General features: G+C 35.7%; 1 protein-coding gene across 2 annotated transcripts in view; it reads right to left on the bottom strand.

Annotated features, from left to right (window-relative positions):
- Positions 1 to 414: 414 nt before the first annotated feature.
- The window catches only part of LOC123538694 (monoglyceride lipase-like), a 28,245-nt gene continuing 12,446 nt past the window's right edge, over positions 415 to 16,213 (bottom strand). The window contains exons 5-10 of one of the 2 annotated variants that reach the window (XR_008368353.1): positions 14,518 to 14,628; positions 13,655 to 13,744; positions 11,286 to 11,338; positions 8,786 to 8,948; positions 2,732 to 7,817; positions 415 to 2,633 (exon numbers count right to left, since the gene is read on the bottom strand). Coding sequence is in view for 1 of the 2 variants with exons in the window: in XM_045322985.2 (XP_045178920.2) it covers positions 7,719 to 7,817; positions 8,786 to 8,948; positions 11,286 to 11,338; positions 13,655 to 13,744; positions 14,518 to 14,628 (516 nt within the window). In the remaining variant the exon portion in view is untranslated. Of the gene's footprint in view, positions 7,818 to 8,785; positions 8,949 to 11,285; positions 11,339 to 13,654; positions 13,745 to 14,517; positions 14,629 to 16,213 lie in introns of both variants that reach the window. The other variant, XM_045322985.2, reaches the window with a different exon arrangement.

Below are 16,213 nucleotides of genomic sequence, written 5' to 3'. Positions count from 1 at the left end.
AGGTATGGAATCAAAATTTGCATACCTGCTGGAATGACAGAATTACAGCAAAACCAAGTGTTAAGACCTTATTAGTCGCCTCTTACGATCATGCTGTGCAGGCTGATCTTCATCTGCACTGGTCGCAAAGGCAAAATCACTTGCCGCCAGCAGGCTAAGCGTTAAATCATAATCAGGGCACATAAAGCACCTTAAATCACGCAAATACGCTGAAATCTTTGGAAAATTGCGTTTTGGCAATAGTGTTTCATTTGTTGCATATAAAATTCTGATTTCATATCTTCAAAAGTTGATATCTAAGAAACTTTAAATGGAAAAAGATAGTCTCCCTTTTCTTAGAAAAAAATAAGGCTACAAGCAGTCGCTGTTTCTTTCAAGTGGCAAAAGATGACATATCAAAAACTAAGGCAAAAATTAATAAATAACTTTATTCGTATAAAAGTATAAATATGTACCAAATATATTTAAGGTTTAAAGTTAAAACCTTTCTTAAAAAGTGGAACATACAATTGAAACAAAATTATTTTGCCATCACCAGTAAAATCATTAATGAGGTCACTTTTTCTTTCAACCAGGTAGTATATATGAGGACTTGAAAACATCCTCGATTCAGTTATTTTTCAAACAAATTACAAACAAGCACACCGGTATTTATGAAGAGATTCTACTGAGCAGATCTATATTAATTTGTGCCGTGCCATGAGAAAACCAACATAGTGGCTTTGCGACCAGCATGGATCCAGACCAGCCTGCGCATCCGCGCAGTCTGGTCAGATTCTATGCTGTTCGCTAACAGTTTCTCTAACTGCAATAGGCTTTGAAAGCGAACAATATGGATCCTAACCAGACTGCGCGGATGCGCAGGCTGGTCTGGATCCATGCTGGTCGCAAAGCCACTATGTTGGTTTTCTCATGGCACAGCTCATTTATCTTTAGATATGTGTCACTGCATCAAAAATTAACATCTAGCACCTACATCAACCAGTTGTTCAAAACAACTTTACTGTGAAAATGTTATTTTCATGAAATGAAGTAAGTTTCAATAAGTTTTTACCTAGGAGACCAGTAAGTTCATTTCCTAGCTTTTTACAGTCAAAATTCTGTGTTGAACGAACTGGCTGTTAAGAAAGTTAAAAGGTAAGATTTTTGTTAAATCAGCCTTGATTTAGTTCTTGTACTTTTGTTTCATTAAAATAGACTGCAACTCATAGAATGTTATCACAAAAAAATGTAAAAAATCAAGAAAATTAATAATAAGTTATAAAAACATTACAAAAATACATTTAAATCTAGACAGCATACAAAATTTTCACATATATTTTGAACTTTTCTTCAATCTGTTTAAAAATAAATGTATAAAATCCCTCCTAAGTTAAGTCAAAATTTAATTACATAGCATTAAATGAACAAACAAGAAGCTGCGTTCAATAAACGCTTGATGCCCCCGGTGGCATCCTTGTCAATAGATTTTGCACCTAAGTTCAAAACGAGGTCAAGGTCAAGGTCAAACTGAGGTCAGGTGATGTTTGAAGATGAGGAATGGTCACAGGTTACATCTGCATTAGTATCAAGTCATTCTAGTAAGGCGTATTGATGCTAGACAAAACGGTCACATTTGGTTAACCTCGTATTGACGGACCAACGGACGGACAGGACAATCACTATATGCCTTCCGCATCAGTAGATGCCTGGGGCATACAAATATATTTAAAAGAGCTGTTTCTTAAAGAAATAATTTAAACTTTGACTCACTAACTCCTAAACCAATATGGATCATCTATAGACTACTACCCGCAGAGAATCAACCTAAAATGAGCCACGCCATGAGAAAACCAACATAGTGCATTTGCAACCAGCATGGATCCAGACCAGCCTGCACATCTGCACAGTCTGGTCAGGATCCATGCTGTCTGCTAACAGTTTCTCTAATTGCAATAGGGTTTGATACCGAACAGCATGGATCCTGACCACACAGCAAGGATGCGCAGGCTGGTTTGGATCCATGCTGGTTGCAAATGCATTGTGTTGGTTTTCTCATGGTGCAGCTCAAAGGTATTATATCCATATCAAGTCCAACATTTTGCCAGATATTGTTTACTAACCAGCTGGCCTACCAATGGCAAACCAATTTACACAACAGTATACACTCTCTTCTTTGTGGAGACAGGTGGGGTTTGGGATGTGGGGGGTGGGGGTTGGATGGGGGCGACAAACACTAAGACCTCCATTCCCACTCACCATTGTCCCCAAACTCAACAAATTTGTTTGTATTATAAAAGAAAATGTTTACTCAAATTAAAAAAATATTTGACAGTTCAAACAAGAAGTAGGGAATGTTTCAATGACATGCCACTATGAATGAATGTTGAGCAACTGAACAGCTCAAATTTTCTTTTGTGAAATTTTTATTTCAAGAAAAATGAGGTAAATGTATTGATAAAATGCTTTAATTATTATAAATATACAAACTTGAATTAAAAGGTAACATGTGTAACCAGTAAATATTTCAAAATTTTGATTTTTCTGTTGTCTTTTCTGTCTTAAGAAAATATATTCCTTACAATAAATTTGGAATGAATTCTGCAATGCTGAGAAAAATGACAGAAAAAAATTACCCAAGCAGTTGTACAGACCTGTCTTAAGAAAATATATTCCTTACAATAAATTTGGAATGAATTCTGCAATGCTGAGAAAAATGACAGAAAAAAATTACCCAAGCAGTTGTACAGACCTCCCTACAAGTTCCTGGAATACTGTACAGGTCTGTCCCAGAGCTACTAACTTTAATACTATACGCTGGGTAATATTCGCAGCGGTTTACTTTTATTAAAATATGTAATTAATGCCACTCAGTGTGCTCAATCACATGATCGCACTATGTCATTTTGAGCACGAAAATGAAAGTGGGAAGGTAAACAAAAATTATAAATCAGGGCTTAAGTTTTTTATTCAATATATTGTGTTAATATCATGCACATGATTCGAAACCTATTTGAAAGTACCATCCCTGGTACTACGATTTCCAAACCAAAACCTTCTCGTTTTAATGCTATTCCTGTTCAACTACTTTCGACATTGTTCGCTCTCATTGCAAGTCAATTGAACGGGAATAGCGTTAAAACGTTACCTTTCCACTTTCACTTTCAAGTTTGTAGCGGGAAGAAAAAGATGTAGCGCAAGACGTGATTGGGCACACTGCCACTCGCAAATGTAAAATATTTTGGTTTGTTTGTTTTGGGTTTTAACGCCGTTTTCAACAGTATTTCAGTCATGTAACGGCGGGCAGTTAACCTAACCAGTGTTCCTGGATTCTGTACCAGTACAAACCTGTTCTCCGCAAGTAACTGCCAACTTCCCCACATGACTTATCAGAGATGGAGGACTAATGATTTCAGACACAATGTCATTTATCAAATAGTCACAGAGAACATACGCCCTGCCCGAGGATCAAACTCACGACCCCGTGATCCGTAGACCAACGCTCTACCTACTGAGCTAAGCAGGCGGGCAAAATATTTTGGAGTAACAATCTGCATCATACCCTAAAACATAAACATGTCACAGATTCTTAGCACCTTGAATAAGGCTGCTAGCTATATAAAATCACTAAATTAAACTCTGTGCAAAACCTATCTAACCTACAGCAGTATTTTCTATCATTCTTCTAAACAAAATCTTCTAAAAACTGACAGACAGAAAAAATATTCATATCTTTATTACAACATTGCTTTATATCAAATTGTATTTTTTTTTCAACATGACGAAATATGTACATGAGCCAGATAGAAAATATGTAAATATATAGAAAAATATATGTATATAACTTTCATGTGCTGATACATTGTAAAACTGATTAAAATAAATTTTTATACACAAATGACGTCAAAGTACTGAAAAGAACACAAAACTGACATGTTAATAACTTCTAAGTGATATGATTAAATATATATTCTAACATGATTTGAGTTGTTGTTTTACAACAGATGTATTTAGTTGAACAACAGTGGTAAAATATGAGCTAATCTACAATGCCTTCTTGTGTTTTATCGTCTGTTTTACCATGGTTCTTTGCTTACATGCTTACAATCATATTTAACAGCTTGGGTTAATACCCTTGTGGTTCAATTGCAACATATCTAAACTCTGAACCATGGTAAATAAGCCAAAGTTAGATGATGTTTTAACATATGGCCTAGTTTAAATGATATCATAATAACTTCCATGTACTGATATACAGCAAAACTGATATGAGCTGTGCCATTAGAAAATCAACATAGTGGCTTTGCGACCAGCATGGATCCAGACCAGCCTGCGCATCCGCGCAGTCTGGTCAGGATCCATGCTGTTCGTTAACAGTTTCTGCAATTCCAATAGATTATAAAAGCAAACAGCATGGATCCAGACCAGACTGCGCGGATGCGCAGGCAGGTCTGGATCCATGCTGGTCGCAAACCCACTATGTTGGTTTTCTCATGGCACGGCTCATATATGTATCTAAAATCTAACAAGTTCAAACAATTCAAACAATTTCAGACAAAGCTTCCAAGTAATGATGTAAAAAAAAACCTGGAATATTAATAACTTTTGTATGTTAGGTAATAACTTCTAAGTACAGATAGATAACATATAATGATAATTTCAAAAACTTCTAAATGATATGTTAATAACTTCTTTGCATAGAGAAATAACACAGATTGTTAACAACATAGAGCAAAACTGAGTTTTAAAGAAAGATATTTTGTTAAAGTTGGGTTAAACATCACACCAACATCATTATAGGTTGTATGGCAACTTATAAGCTTTTAATAGTGGAGGAAGACCCCAGGTGACCCTCTGTTTATTATTTCATCACAGGCCGGCACATGGGTAGAACCACCAACCTTCCTTAAGCCAGCTGGATGGCTTCCTTACATGAAGAATTCAACGCCCTGAGTGAGGCTCAAACCAACATCAGTGTCTGGCAAGTAATATTTGAAGTCAACAACTACTCGGTCACGAAGGTCCTTAACGGAAAGATATTTTCTGTGAAACATCTTAAACTAAAACACAGTGAAAATGTTATGCCCATGATTAGGTGACAATCTCACACAAGTTTCATGAAAATCCTTAAAGAAAATAAAAGGTATGTACCAGAAACAAAAGATGACCTGTCAGAAGTTCCATAAAATCTGCATTGTAGAAAACATGTATTCCATCTGTATTGTCATCAAGTCTGTAATATTTCTCTCAGGTACTTCAGGTATTTGAACTATAATTTCAAACTTTTCTATTAAGTCTAGCAAAAGTACAACAAATTATCCATGAGTCTTCTTTGCCAAAATCCTGAGTTTTTAAAAAATGTGAGCAAAAAAATAGGTTTTGAGCTTAACATCGAAACTTGTCCTAAATATATTTAACCTAAAACTGTCCCTATAGTATTAATGTTAAGTGCATATAATAATATTTTAATGTTTATACAACAAATATATATATATTTAAAAACCTGTACATATAACAAATATTATTTAAATGCATATACAACAAATATCAAAAATAAAAAGCTTCAATCTAAAACTACTGATAAAAGATACAAACAAAAATCTTTGAAGTTACAATGAATAACAACCTTTGTATAAAGAAACATTTAAAAAAAAATTAAAATGAACTATTTTTAAACACTTCAAACATGGAAAAAAAACCCACAAGATAACAACCACTTAAAATTACATGTACATGCCTCTAGATGAAAAAAAAAAAACAATAAACCTGCATTGTAAGTTCCATCCGGCTTTGAATTTTATGTTCGAAATGGATGAAACAGCTGTCAAAATATATGATATGCAAAATTACATTGCTACAAAAACACTTTTATTAATACTGCACATGACCTTGTAAAGTAACATGCATAAAGGGAGGTAATAAAAAACAACAATGGATTCGACAAAACTTTCAACTATGTTCATCAATATTAAAACTTTTGATAAATATGAAACGATTATCAGAAATATGATTTAATAAGAAATTATAATATTTTTAAGTTAATATTTTATGATAATAATGAAATATATGGCAACCACTCTATTATAAACAAAGGCTTTGTGAGCCTTTAAGTAGGTATATCAATATATGAGCCGCGCCATGAGAAAACCAACATAGTGAGTTTGCGACCAGCATGGATCCAGACCAGCTGTGCATCCATGCTGTTCGCTTTAAAAGCCTACTGGAATTGGAAAAACTGTTAGCGAACACCATGGATCCTGACCAGACTGCATGGATGTGCAGGCTGGTCTGGATCCATGCTAATCGCAAACCCATTATGTTGGTTTTCTCAAGGCGCAGCTCATATATGGTACACAGCTAACCACCTATAAATGTCAAATTTCATTTACGTGACTTACACTTTTGATGACCTCAACATATCTTGTTGACTAAAATGGTATTTTCGTAGAAAAAAACATTCTAAAATATGCAGAATCAGTTTTAAACAAGAAATTAATGGTAAAACCGTTGGAAGCTCCCAAAAGTATGAATATCGCCTTTTAAAAGCACAAAAAGTGGAAGAAATTCAGAAATATTCCAGACAAGGATGGCGCTATAGTTACTGATGTTGAATAACCAAAGGACAATAATTCAGTGAAAAATCATCCAACATGGAACATAAAGGTAATATGTCCCGTGCCATGGGAAAACCAACATAATGGGTTTGCGACCAGCATGGATCCAGACCAGCCTGCGCATCCGCGCAGTCTGGTCAGGATCCATGCTGTTCGCTAACAGTTTCTCCAATTCCAATAGGCTTTAAAAGCGAACAGCATGGAGCCTGACCAGACTGCGCGGATGCGCAGGCTGGTCTGGATCCATGCTGGTCGCAAACCCACTATGTTGGTTTTCTCACGGCACGGCTCATTTGTCCATTTCCTGTTAAGAGTGAAGCTTCATAGCAGTGACATAATTAAAAGCTTCATCTTTTGGGGAGCAAAAGAATACGTATGTAATTACTGAAGCATTTTCTAAATTTTGAAAAATTTGCATAAATCTGGAGGCATGCAGTTTCTAAATAAGTTTGTTTAAAACAATAATACAGAGCAATTAAATTTTAACACAGACTATTGGCAAACCTGGCATAAAGTTACAGACAAACTATCGAAAAAGGCACCAGACCTATTACTAAAGAAGTGCAAAAGCATATTTAAATATGTATAATATTATATGTAAACAAGTATAATAATAGTAATTATAAACAGGTGAGCAATTCTTATTAATATATACAATAAACAATTTGATCACATTGTATTTTGCATAATTTTCAATGATTTTATCTTTACAAAATGAAATAAAAATATATCTCTAAAATATAAGGTGGTTCTGTTTTCATTTCTAAGAATTTGGGCTATTTACACTATAAAACCAAAATACCCTGCCAGATATACAAAATTACATTCAGCCATAAAGTCAAACACCAATGACAAACATGCAAACCTTGGTTTTTAGCCAATCAGAATGGTGATGACTTACGACTTGTGTATTCAACCAATCAACAATGTTGTGACCAGTCTTCGAAGTATTTAACCAATCAGCAATGATGTAACTGGAATTCAGGCATTCATTGGTGGAAGAATATGACACTCTACTGTTCAGCTGCCAATCAGCATTGAGATTACTTTATATTCTGTATTAAACAAATCAGCAGTTATTTCTTTAAAATCCTCAGCTTTCAGCCGTTCTCCAATGGAATAACATTACACTCTGCTATTCAGCCACTCAGAAATGAGATCAAAGGTTTCTTTCTTCACTGGTTCCAGCTCATGGTGCAACTGATGGAAGGCCCCATCAAATATCTGTGGAACAGAATATTTTATTCCTGTCTGCGAGTAACAAAATTCTGCATCCCTTTAGTGAGCATTGGATTGTTGCAAAATAAACAATTGTATATTGTTATATTTTTTTAGATATTTTTTCAATACATTATACAATACCAATGTTAAAGTTTCCAATATAAAGAATGCACAGTTATATGCTCATTCTATTGTTCCTTCACTTTTAATATAGAATAAAACTCTGGTCTCCAGAACCACACACAGACATTTATAAATAACAAAATCTGTTAAAAATCCTTTTGAAGCATAGAAAGAAACCAAGCAACATAATAGCTGACTCGTTTTGACCCAGTCTGTTTATGGGAGGTAATGAAATGTGCAACATCCCTGACGCCCCCTAGCGCCGGCTTATGCACCTTAAGAAATATAAAGACCACATATGGGAAGGCCTTTTTATCATAATGACACAATTTCAAGTCATATGGCAGTTGTTTTTCAGCTTTTGACAGTAGAGAAAGGACTTAGGGATCCTTGCCATCTCAGGGATCCTTGCAGGCATGGGCAGACTTCTTGGTAGATCCGGCAACAAAAATCCACATCCCAAACCAGGTTTTGAAACTACAGCGGTAAAGGACAAGTGTTTCGAGATTGAGAACTTTACAACTTGGCTAATTAGGTTCCTTGGTCTGTTTCTTAAACCTTACACTGCAAATATGTTAATTAATAATGAAAATACAGCTGAAAGACGATATCTTGAATCCCCTTATCTCAAAGTTCTGGCTATTTCAAAGACATTTTCAAGTTCCTTCCTGTAAAATAAATTGCACAAAATATCATATTAAGTCGTATTTTGGCCATCACAAAGTAAAACACCCAGTCCCTTGGAATTGAGAATCAGATACCGAGTTTCAGCTGTACCTTTTACAGCCAGGTGCTCTCTGTTCACAGGTGTTTTTTTAGCCAAGGTTTGAGTGTATCTGAATACTTACTTTGATCTTTTTGTCTGTACTTTGAGCTTTCTCATACAAGAGTTTCGATCCACCAACTTCACACAGAGCATCCGCGCTACCATGCAATACGAAAAATGGCCACTCAATGCCTGACATACCATCTTCTATCTTTTTCAGTGCATCTAACATCGCAACACCCCATCTGAAAAATAACACATTTGTCTGTTTTGGTTTTAATTTACACTGAAACGATTTAGGTCATACGGTAACTGACCGCTTTTTATAATGGAGAAAGAAAGACCCCAGGAGTTCCTTTGAACATTAGGTTAAGGCACTATCAAGTCCCTTAGTAGAACTGTCAACCTTTAAATAACCAGCTGAATGGCTTCCTCATGACAATATGAGAGGAACTTAAACCCGCGGCGGCAGGGTTCAAGTGCTTTGAAGTTAGTGACCTCAACCGCATATGGAGCCCCCCCCGCCTCCTCCCTCCCCCACCCCCCAAAAAACAATTATTACGTTTTTGTGGTGCTTGTATATCAATTAAGCAACCATGAAAGACCTTTTTTTTGGGAGGAGAGAGGGGTCTCATGTCACACCAACAAAATTACAGGTCCCATTGGCACCTGGATAGAACCACCTTCCAATGTTAGGGCTCCTTTACAAGAAGGAATACCACATCTCAAGTGAGGTTTCAAACACACACAAGTGACTGGCAAGTGATTTGAAGGAAGCAACCTTCACCATTCAGCCACAGAGGTCACTAAATGAGACTTTAACCACGATTCTACCTAAATAGTTTTCAGAGTAACAGTTAACTAGTCATTTGACTTACAATCGTCTTCATACAGGTCACATTCTAAAGGAAAGTGCATAAATTTGTAATCAGTCAGCAAAGTTGACAATAATGGCAAATATATAATTCTGGTATAGTATAAATCTGGTATAATATAATACATGGGCACATCACATTCTATAGTTACTGACTGAAAATGTAACTTAAATAAGAACAAAAAGTTAACTTGAGAAATTAACTGACTGGCTGCTGAAAGCTAGTGGCTGTTTAACCCTTAGCCTGCTAAATTTCAAAAATGGACTAGTCCATCATTTAATTTGAGCAATACCGTTTATTATTACTAGGGATGTTCACAGAAGATTTACCGACTAAGTAACGAACAGTGCAGACCATGGTCTGCACTGTTTGCAAAGGCAGAATCACTTGCCAGCAGCAGACTAAAGGTTAATACAGATTGCTGCCAAGTCAAGTTTAAATTCCCTGTTGCGCAAAAATAGAGGCTTTCTACAGGAGAGTTTTTGTAATTTGAAATATAAACTTATCCCTTTAAAATACATACTCCAACTGTCAATAGTGTTTTTCATAGAGAATGAAGCAATTCTTTTTCAAATGTGTCTGACATAATTGAGCCGCGCCATGAGAAAACCAACATAGTAGGTTTGCGACCAGCATGGATCCAGATCAGCCTGCGCATCCGTGCAGTCTGGTCAGGATCCATGCTGTTCGCTAACAGTTTCTCAAATTGTAATAGGCTTTGAAAGCGAACAGCATGGATCCTGACCAGACTGCGTGGATGCGCAGGCTGGTCTGGATCCATGCTGGTCGCAAAGCCACTATGTTGGTTTTCTCATGGCACGGCTCATATGTATCTAGATAGAACAGGCAACAAATTGTAATACAAACATGCACTTGCATCTAATTTCAAATATAACAGTATCTTATAATTTTGAGAAATTCTACTTTTAAAATTAAATATCCAATATGTAAAATCCAATTGAGGGGAGGTAACTCAAAACATTTTATATGAACATTAAACTGGGATATATATTTTCCCATCCAGACTTTGTTCATTCAATTAGTCTGACATAGGTTACCTTAGTTTTGTATTTATAGATCATATTTTGGACAAATATCCAATATACAATATATGTATTAGTTATAAATTGACTGCATGTTTGGTTTTTACCCACTACATTATTCGGACAAATAGATCAAAACTCTGTGTACCATTTTGGGTTCAAATGGTATTTGCCATTTTACATATTTTACAAATGACTGTTTTATTCAATATTCTTTTCTTCCAATCAGTGATTCTCATTTGTATCATTTGAGTCTCCAATATATTTTTATGACATCAGAAATTAATTTTCAGTTTTATTTTTTGACTGATTAGCCCAGTAAACACATGCTGCATATAGATAGGTAAAATAGCACAAGCTTTTCCACTAAGGAGCCATGTAATGATACTTCTCAATAAAATAATCTCTGCTCCAAAGCAGCATATTTTACTAATTAGATGAAATTTTCATTAAAATAATCTCTGCTCCAAAGCAACATATTTTACTCATTAGATGAAATTTTCAGTAAAATAATCTCTGCTCCAAAGCAAAAATTTTACTCATTAGATGAAATTCTCATTAATTTAATCTCTGCACTCGAGCAACAAACTCTGTACAACAAACACACAGTCTTCCCAGTGTTGCCTGCTCCAGAGAGGTTGGACTGTACACAACAATTACTTACCTGCATTTAATACCATTATGATAGACCAGTGGATCACTTTCATATGTCTTCACCTGCCGTACAATAAACAAGGAAGCCAATAATATTTGTTCTATCAGTAGATTCAATTTAATTATTAGATAAACGTTTAAACTTTAGAATGATACCAAATTAGCTAGAATCTAAAACAACAAGAGCTGTCGGAGGACAGCAACGCTCGACTATTCAACAGCCTTGTCAATTGAATGAATACAAAAGTTGAAAAAGGGGCATAATTTTGTAAAATGCAAAGTAGAGGTATTGAACCTCTGTACTGCATGTCATATCATGACAGTGAACAAGTGTGTGAAGTTTCAATCCTTTCCAATTTGTGGATACTGAGATACCAGCTTACATACAAAAACTTAACAAAAAACTGCTAAGTCAAAGGGGCATAATTTTGTAAAAATGCCAAGTAGAATTATGGGACCTTCACAGTGCATGTTAGATCATGACAGTGAACAAGTGTGTGAAGTTTCAATCCATTCCAATTAGTGGATACGGAGATATCAGATTACATACAAACATTTAACCAAAAACTGCTAAGTCGAAAAAGGGGCATAATTTTGAAAAAAAAGAGAGTAGAGTTATGGGACTTGCTTAGTGCATGTCAGATCATGATAGTGAACAAGTATGTGAAGTTTCAATCCATTCCCATTAATAAGTACTGAGATACCAGCTTACATACAAAACCTTAACCAAAAATTTCTAAGTCGAAAAAGGGGCATAATTTTGTAAAAAAGCAAAATAGAGTTATGGAACCTGTGCAATGTAGATCAGTTCATCACAGTGAATAAGTGTGTGAAGTTTCAATCCATTCCCACAAGTGGTTACTGAGTTACCAGCTTACATACAAAACCTTAACCAAAAATTTCTAAGTCGAAAAAGGGGCATAATTTTGTAAAAAAGCAAAATAGAGTTATGGAACCTGTGCAATGTAGATCAGTTCATCACAGTGAATAAGTGTGTGAAGTTTCAATCCATTCCCACAAGTGGTTACTGAGTTACCAGCTTACATACAAAACCTTAACCAAAAATTTCTAAGTCGAAAAAGGGGCATAATTTTGTAAAAAAAGCAAAATAGAGTTATGGAACCTGTGCAGTGTAAGTCAGTTTGTCACAGTGAATAAGTGTGTGAAGTTTCAATCCATTCCCACAAGTGGTTACTGAGATACCAGCTTACATACAAAACCTTAACCAAAATCGGGACGCGGACGTGGACGCCGACGCGGACGCCGACGCATGGGCGGGTGCAATAGCTCACTATTCTATGAATAGTCGAGCTGAAAATGACCAGGTTATTTCTTCGTATATAGTAAGTCTTCTAATTCTGTTCACCTCGGGAACGCAATAAATTCACGTGCCGAGCTATAGAGGCGTATTACCCGTATTTACCTCCCTCAGAAAGCTAGACAACATTTGCAGTAAATTATGCTTATAGTTATAAACGTAACCTATACTGTGTTGGTGTGCCGTAAAACCCAAATAAATATAGTTATAAATGAGTGAACAATGTTTATCTCAGAAAACTACATGTAATATTATGATATTTATGCATGAAACAGGCGAATATCAATGTCACGGTGTATGCTGTTACTGTTGAATGCCAACATTTGAGGCAAACATAATTTTGAACAATTTTTATAGTTTAACCTGTCCAGGCAACAGAGATGAATGTTTCTACAGCAAAGTGGAAAAACCACAACTCTGTATCTGAGAGGAATCAGACTGCTGGATTCATTTCTTCTATTAAACCAGAAGCAATGTATTAACATTAAAATACAATGAAGTTTTGAGATTTTTTTTTTTTTTTAATTTACCAAATTATCCAAAGGGTATCCATTTTCATGCACATTTTTGGGCATAAAACCAAAATAAAATAGTTTTTATGTTCTAGACCTACCACTCATAGAAACCTTCAGAATGGTATTTGAGTTTTATTATATACTGACGGGTGAATGTGAAAGAAGTTTAAGGTATACAATCCAAAAATAGACACTGTAACATTTTGATGCCTGGTGACCCCATGTTTTTTTGCGTTGAGAGTTGTGTCTGCCGAACAAGAATTAGTAAATAAGATGCCCTAAGTCATATGCACAATTCACTACAGTCATGTCTATTGACTGCAAAATAATAAACTTTGATGGTGGAGGAAGACAACAGGTGATCCCTCCGCGCACTATTTCATCATGAGTTGGCACCTAGGTAGAACCACCGACCTTCCGCAAGCCAGCTGGGTGGATTCCTCACATGAAGAATTCAATGCTCCCAGTAAGGCTCGAACCCACTTCAGTGACTTTAAAATTAAGGAATACATTCAAGGAAATTAAATGATACAACAAACAGCTTACATATTCTTCATCTCTTGAGACCACCTTGGCATTCAGTTTTGCTATATGCATCTGGGGGAGAACTTTGGCAGCTATCTTACCCATGAATATCTGTAAAATAAGATTATAATTCTTTTCACAGCATCACAATGATAACCCTTATCATGCTGGACACAACTGTTTCTGCCTTTGCGACTAGTGTAGATCATGATCAGCCTCGCCCTGCACATCTGTGCAGTCTGATCATGATCTGCATTGTTCGCCATTCTGTCAATATCTGTTTTGGTAAACACCCCTTTTAACAGTTAATGGTATTGTCTAAACTGAAAGATGGACAAGTTCATTATAGAAATTTAGCAGGGTAAGGGTTAAAATCATCTTAATCATTCCAATTGACTGTTAGCTTTAAACATTTAAAAGCACAGATCCATGCCTCAATGAATAGACACTTTTTGCAGTAACCAAGCAATTTTATGCTCATAGATTTAAATGATTTCATAGTAAAACATTTCATTATATGAGATGTGTGCAATTCATTGCCTGAAGAACGTCTTTGTTACCAAATCATGTTAGAAGCATTAACCCTAATCATGCTGGACATGTTAGATTTTGCCTTTGTGGCCAGTGAAGATCATGACCAGCCTGCACATCTTTGCAGACTGATCATGATCTGCACTGTTCGCCATTTTGAAATATTTAAGTTAAAATACACAAGAAGACCACCACACTCTCTAAACGCACCTAATACATGTGTATTTGTAATAATAATAAAATGAAAACTAACAATTTGAAACTGAGTTACCTTGACTTGATAATGGCTACTCTACAATCTTAAACATGAATTATAAGATGCATGTAAACAAAGGTAAAGTTAGAACAGATACCTTAAATGGTGTTGCAGCTTTCCTGTCTGGTGTAACTAAAGGTCCAATTAGAACAACACCGCTGAAGAATTTCGGACGAGCCATGGCAGCCAAAACAGCAATAGTACCACCCTGCATTGAAAACAGAAAGTCATAGTGCTTTGAAATATTCTTTCGCAATAACAAATTGGCACTACAACAATGTATTTAATAGTAATTTCATAAACAAAGGTAAAACAAGGTTTTAAAAATTCTATATTCATAATGTTGATTTCTTAGTTATTAAATCTTATCATGTGTCGGTGCGACGTCAAACCCACCCCCCCCCCACCCCCCACAAAAAAAAACAACTTGACACACTGTTATACTGAGTGTGCCAATTCAAGCATTCTGCACACACTCCAAATCAATGGAGTGAAAAAAGCGTAGTGTTCCGGAGTGTTTAGAATGGGTGCGGACTCTGTATTAACCTTAAGCCTGCTAGCAACAAGTGATTCTGCCTTTAAGACCAGTGCAGACCATGACCATCATACTATCATGGTCTGCACTGTTTGCTGTTGAGTTCGCTATCATACCATCATGGTCTGCACTGTTTGCTGTTGAGTTCGCTATCATACCATCATGGTCTGCACTGTTTGCTGTTGAGTTCGCTATTCAGTCATTAAATTTTCAGTGAACACCCCTTTCAGTAATAAGTGGTACTGCCCAAACTGAATGACGGACCAGTTCATTTTAGAAATATAGCAAGATAAAGGTTAAATAAAACCTGGTGCCTACAGATTAGTCATGTGATACATATTTATGACAATGGGTAGAAGGTTGTTCCTGTCTGTTGTTGATCATCTCAGTAGAGCTGGGTACCAGGGAAGAACAGTGTGCTATTTTATTCAATTAGAAGATTACTCCAGAATTTTTAGAACACTGATCTTAGTGAAAGGAATATGGCCTGTGACTGTCGGTAGATTTGGCTATGTTTACGCTTGAATAATCATGCATACACTTTATCATCAGTCTAAAATTAGAAACTAACATATCGCTAAGCTTACTGAATGTTATTTAAACAAGCTAATTGTGTTTATACAAGCAAATACCTTTAGAAACCACTATACCGTAAACATGGTACATATTCTAACACAGGTACTTCAATATAACTGCATGCAAAAGTTCAAAATGAAGTAAATTTGAAACAAAAACATTTGGACAGCAAAAGCTGACAATTATACACAAGTTTCAAATTTTGTGTTATAAAATGGAAAAATTAATTATTTTGTAATATTATATTATGTAAACACTTAAAAAACTGGACAAAGCATCATATATCATATGCCATGGAAATCTATATGAACTGAAAAACAGCTAGGTGTAAGGATATCTCATAGAATACCAGGTAAATCAGTTTACTATGGCAACAGCAGAAGATTATAGCAGATCAGTGATAGCAGCCTCTGATGAACTGCAAGATATTTACTGTGAACCATGTGTGGATGATGGTAAACAAATTGAAGCTGAAGGATTTTGTGTGGACTGCTCAGAGTATCTGTGTGGACAATGTTACAAAAACCACACACGGTATAAAGCTTTTAAACACCATGTGCTTCAAGAGAAAGACAAAATGCCTCTGGTAACAATAGATTCTGAAGCTAGTGCCAGGGATGTTTGTGTAGAAAAGTGCGGCCTCCATCAGACTAAGATCATAGAGTATTTTTGTAAGTCATGT

The sequence above is a fragment of the Mercenaria mercenaria genome, chromosome 18 (genome assembly GCF_021730395.1).
Source record: "Mercenaria mercenaria strain notata chromosome 18, MADL_Memer_1, whole genome shotgun sequence".
NCBI lineage: Eukaryota > Metazoa > Mollusca > Bivalvia > Venerida > Veneridae > Mercenaria > Mercenaria mercenaria.
This window is presented reverse-complemented; position numbering and strand designations above follow the sequence as displayed.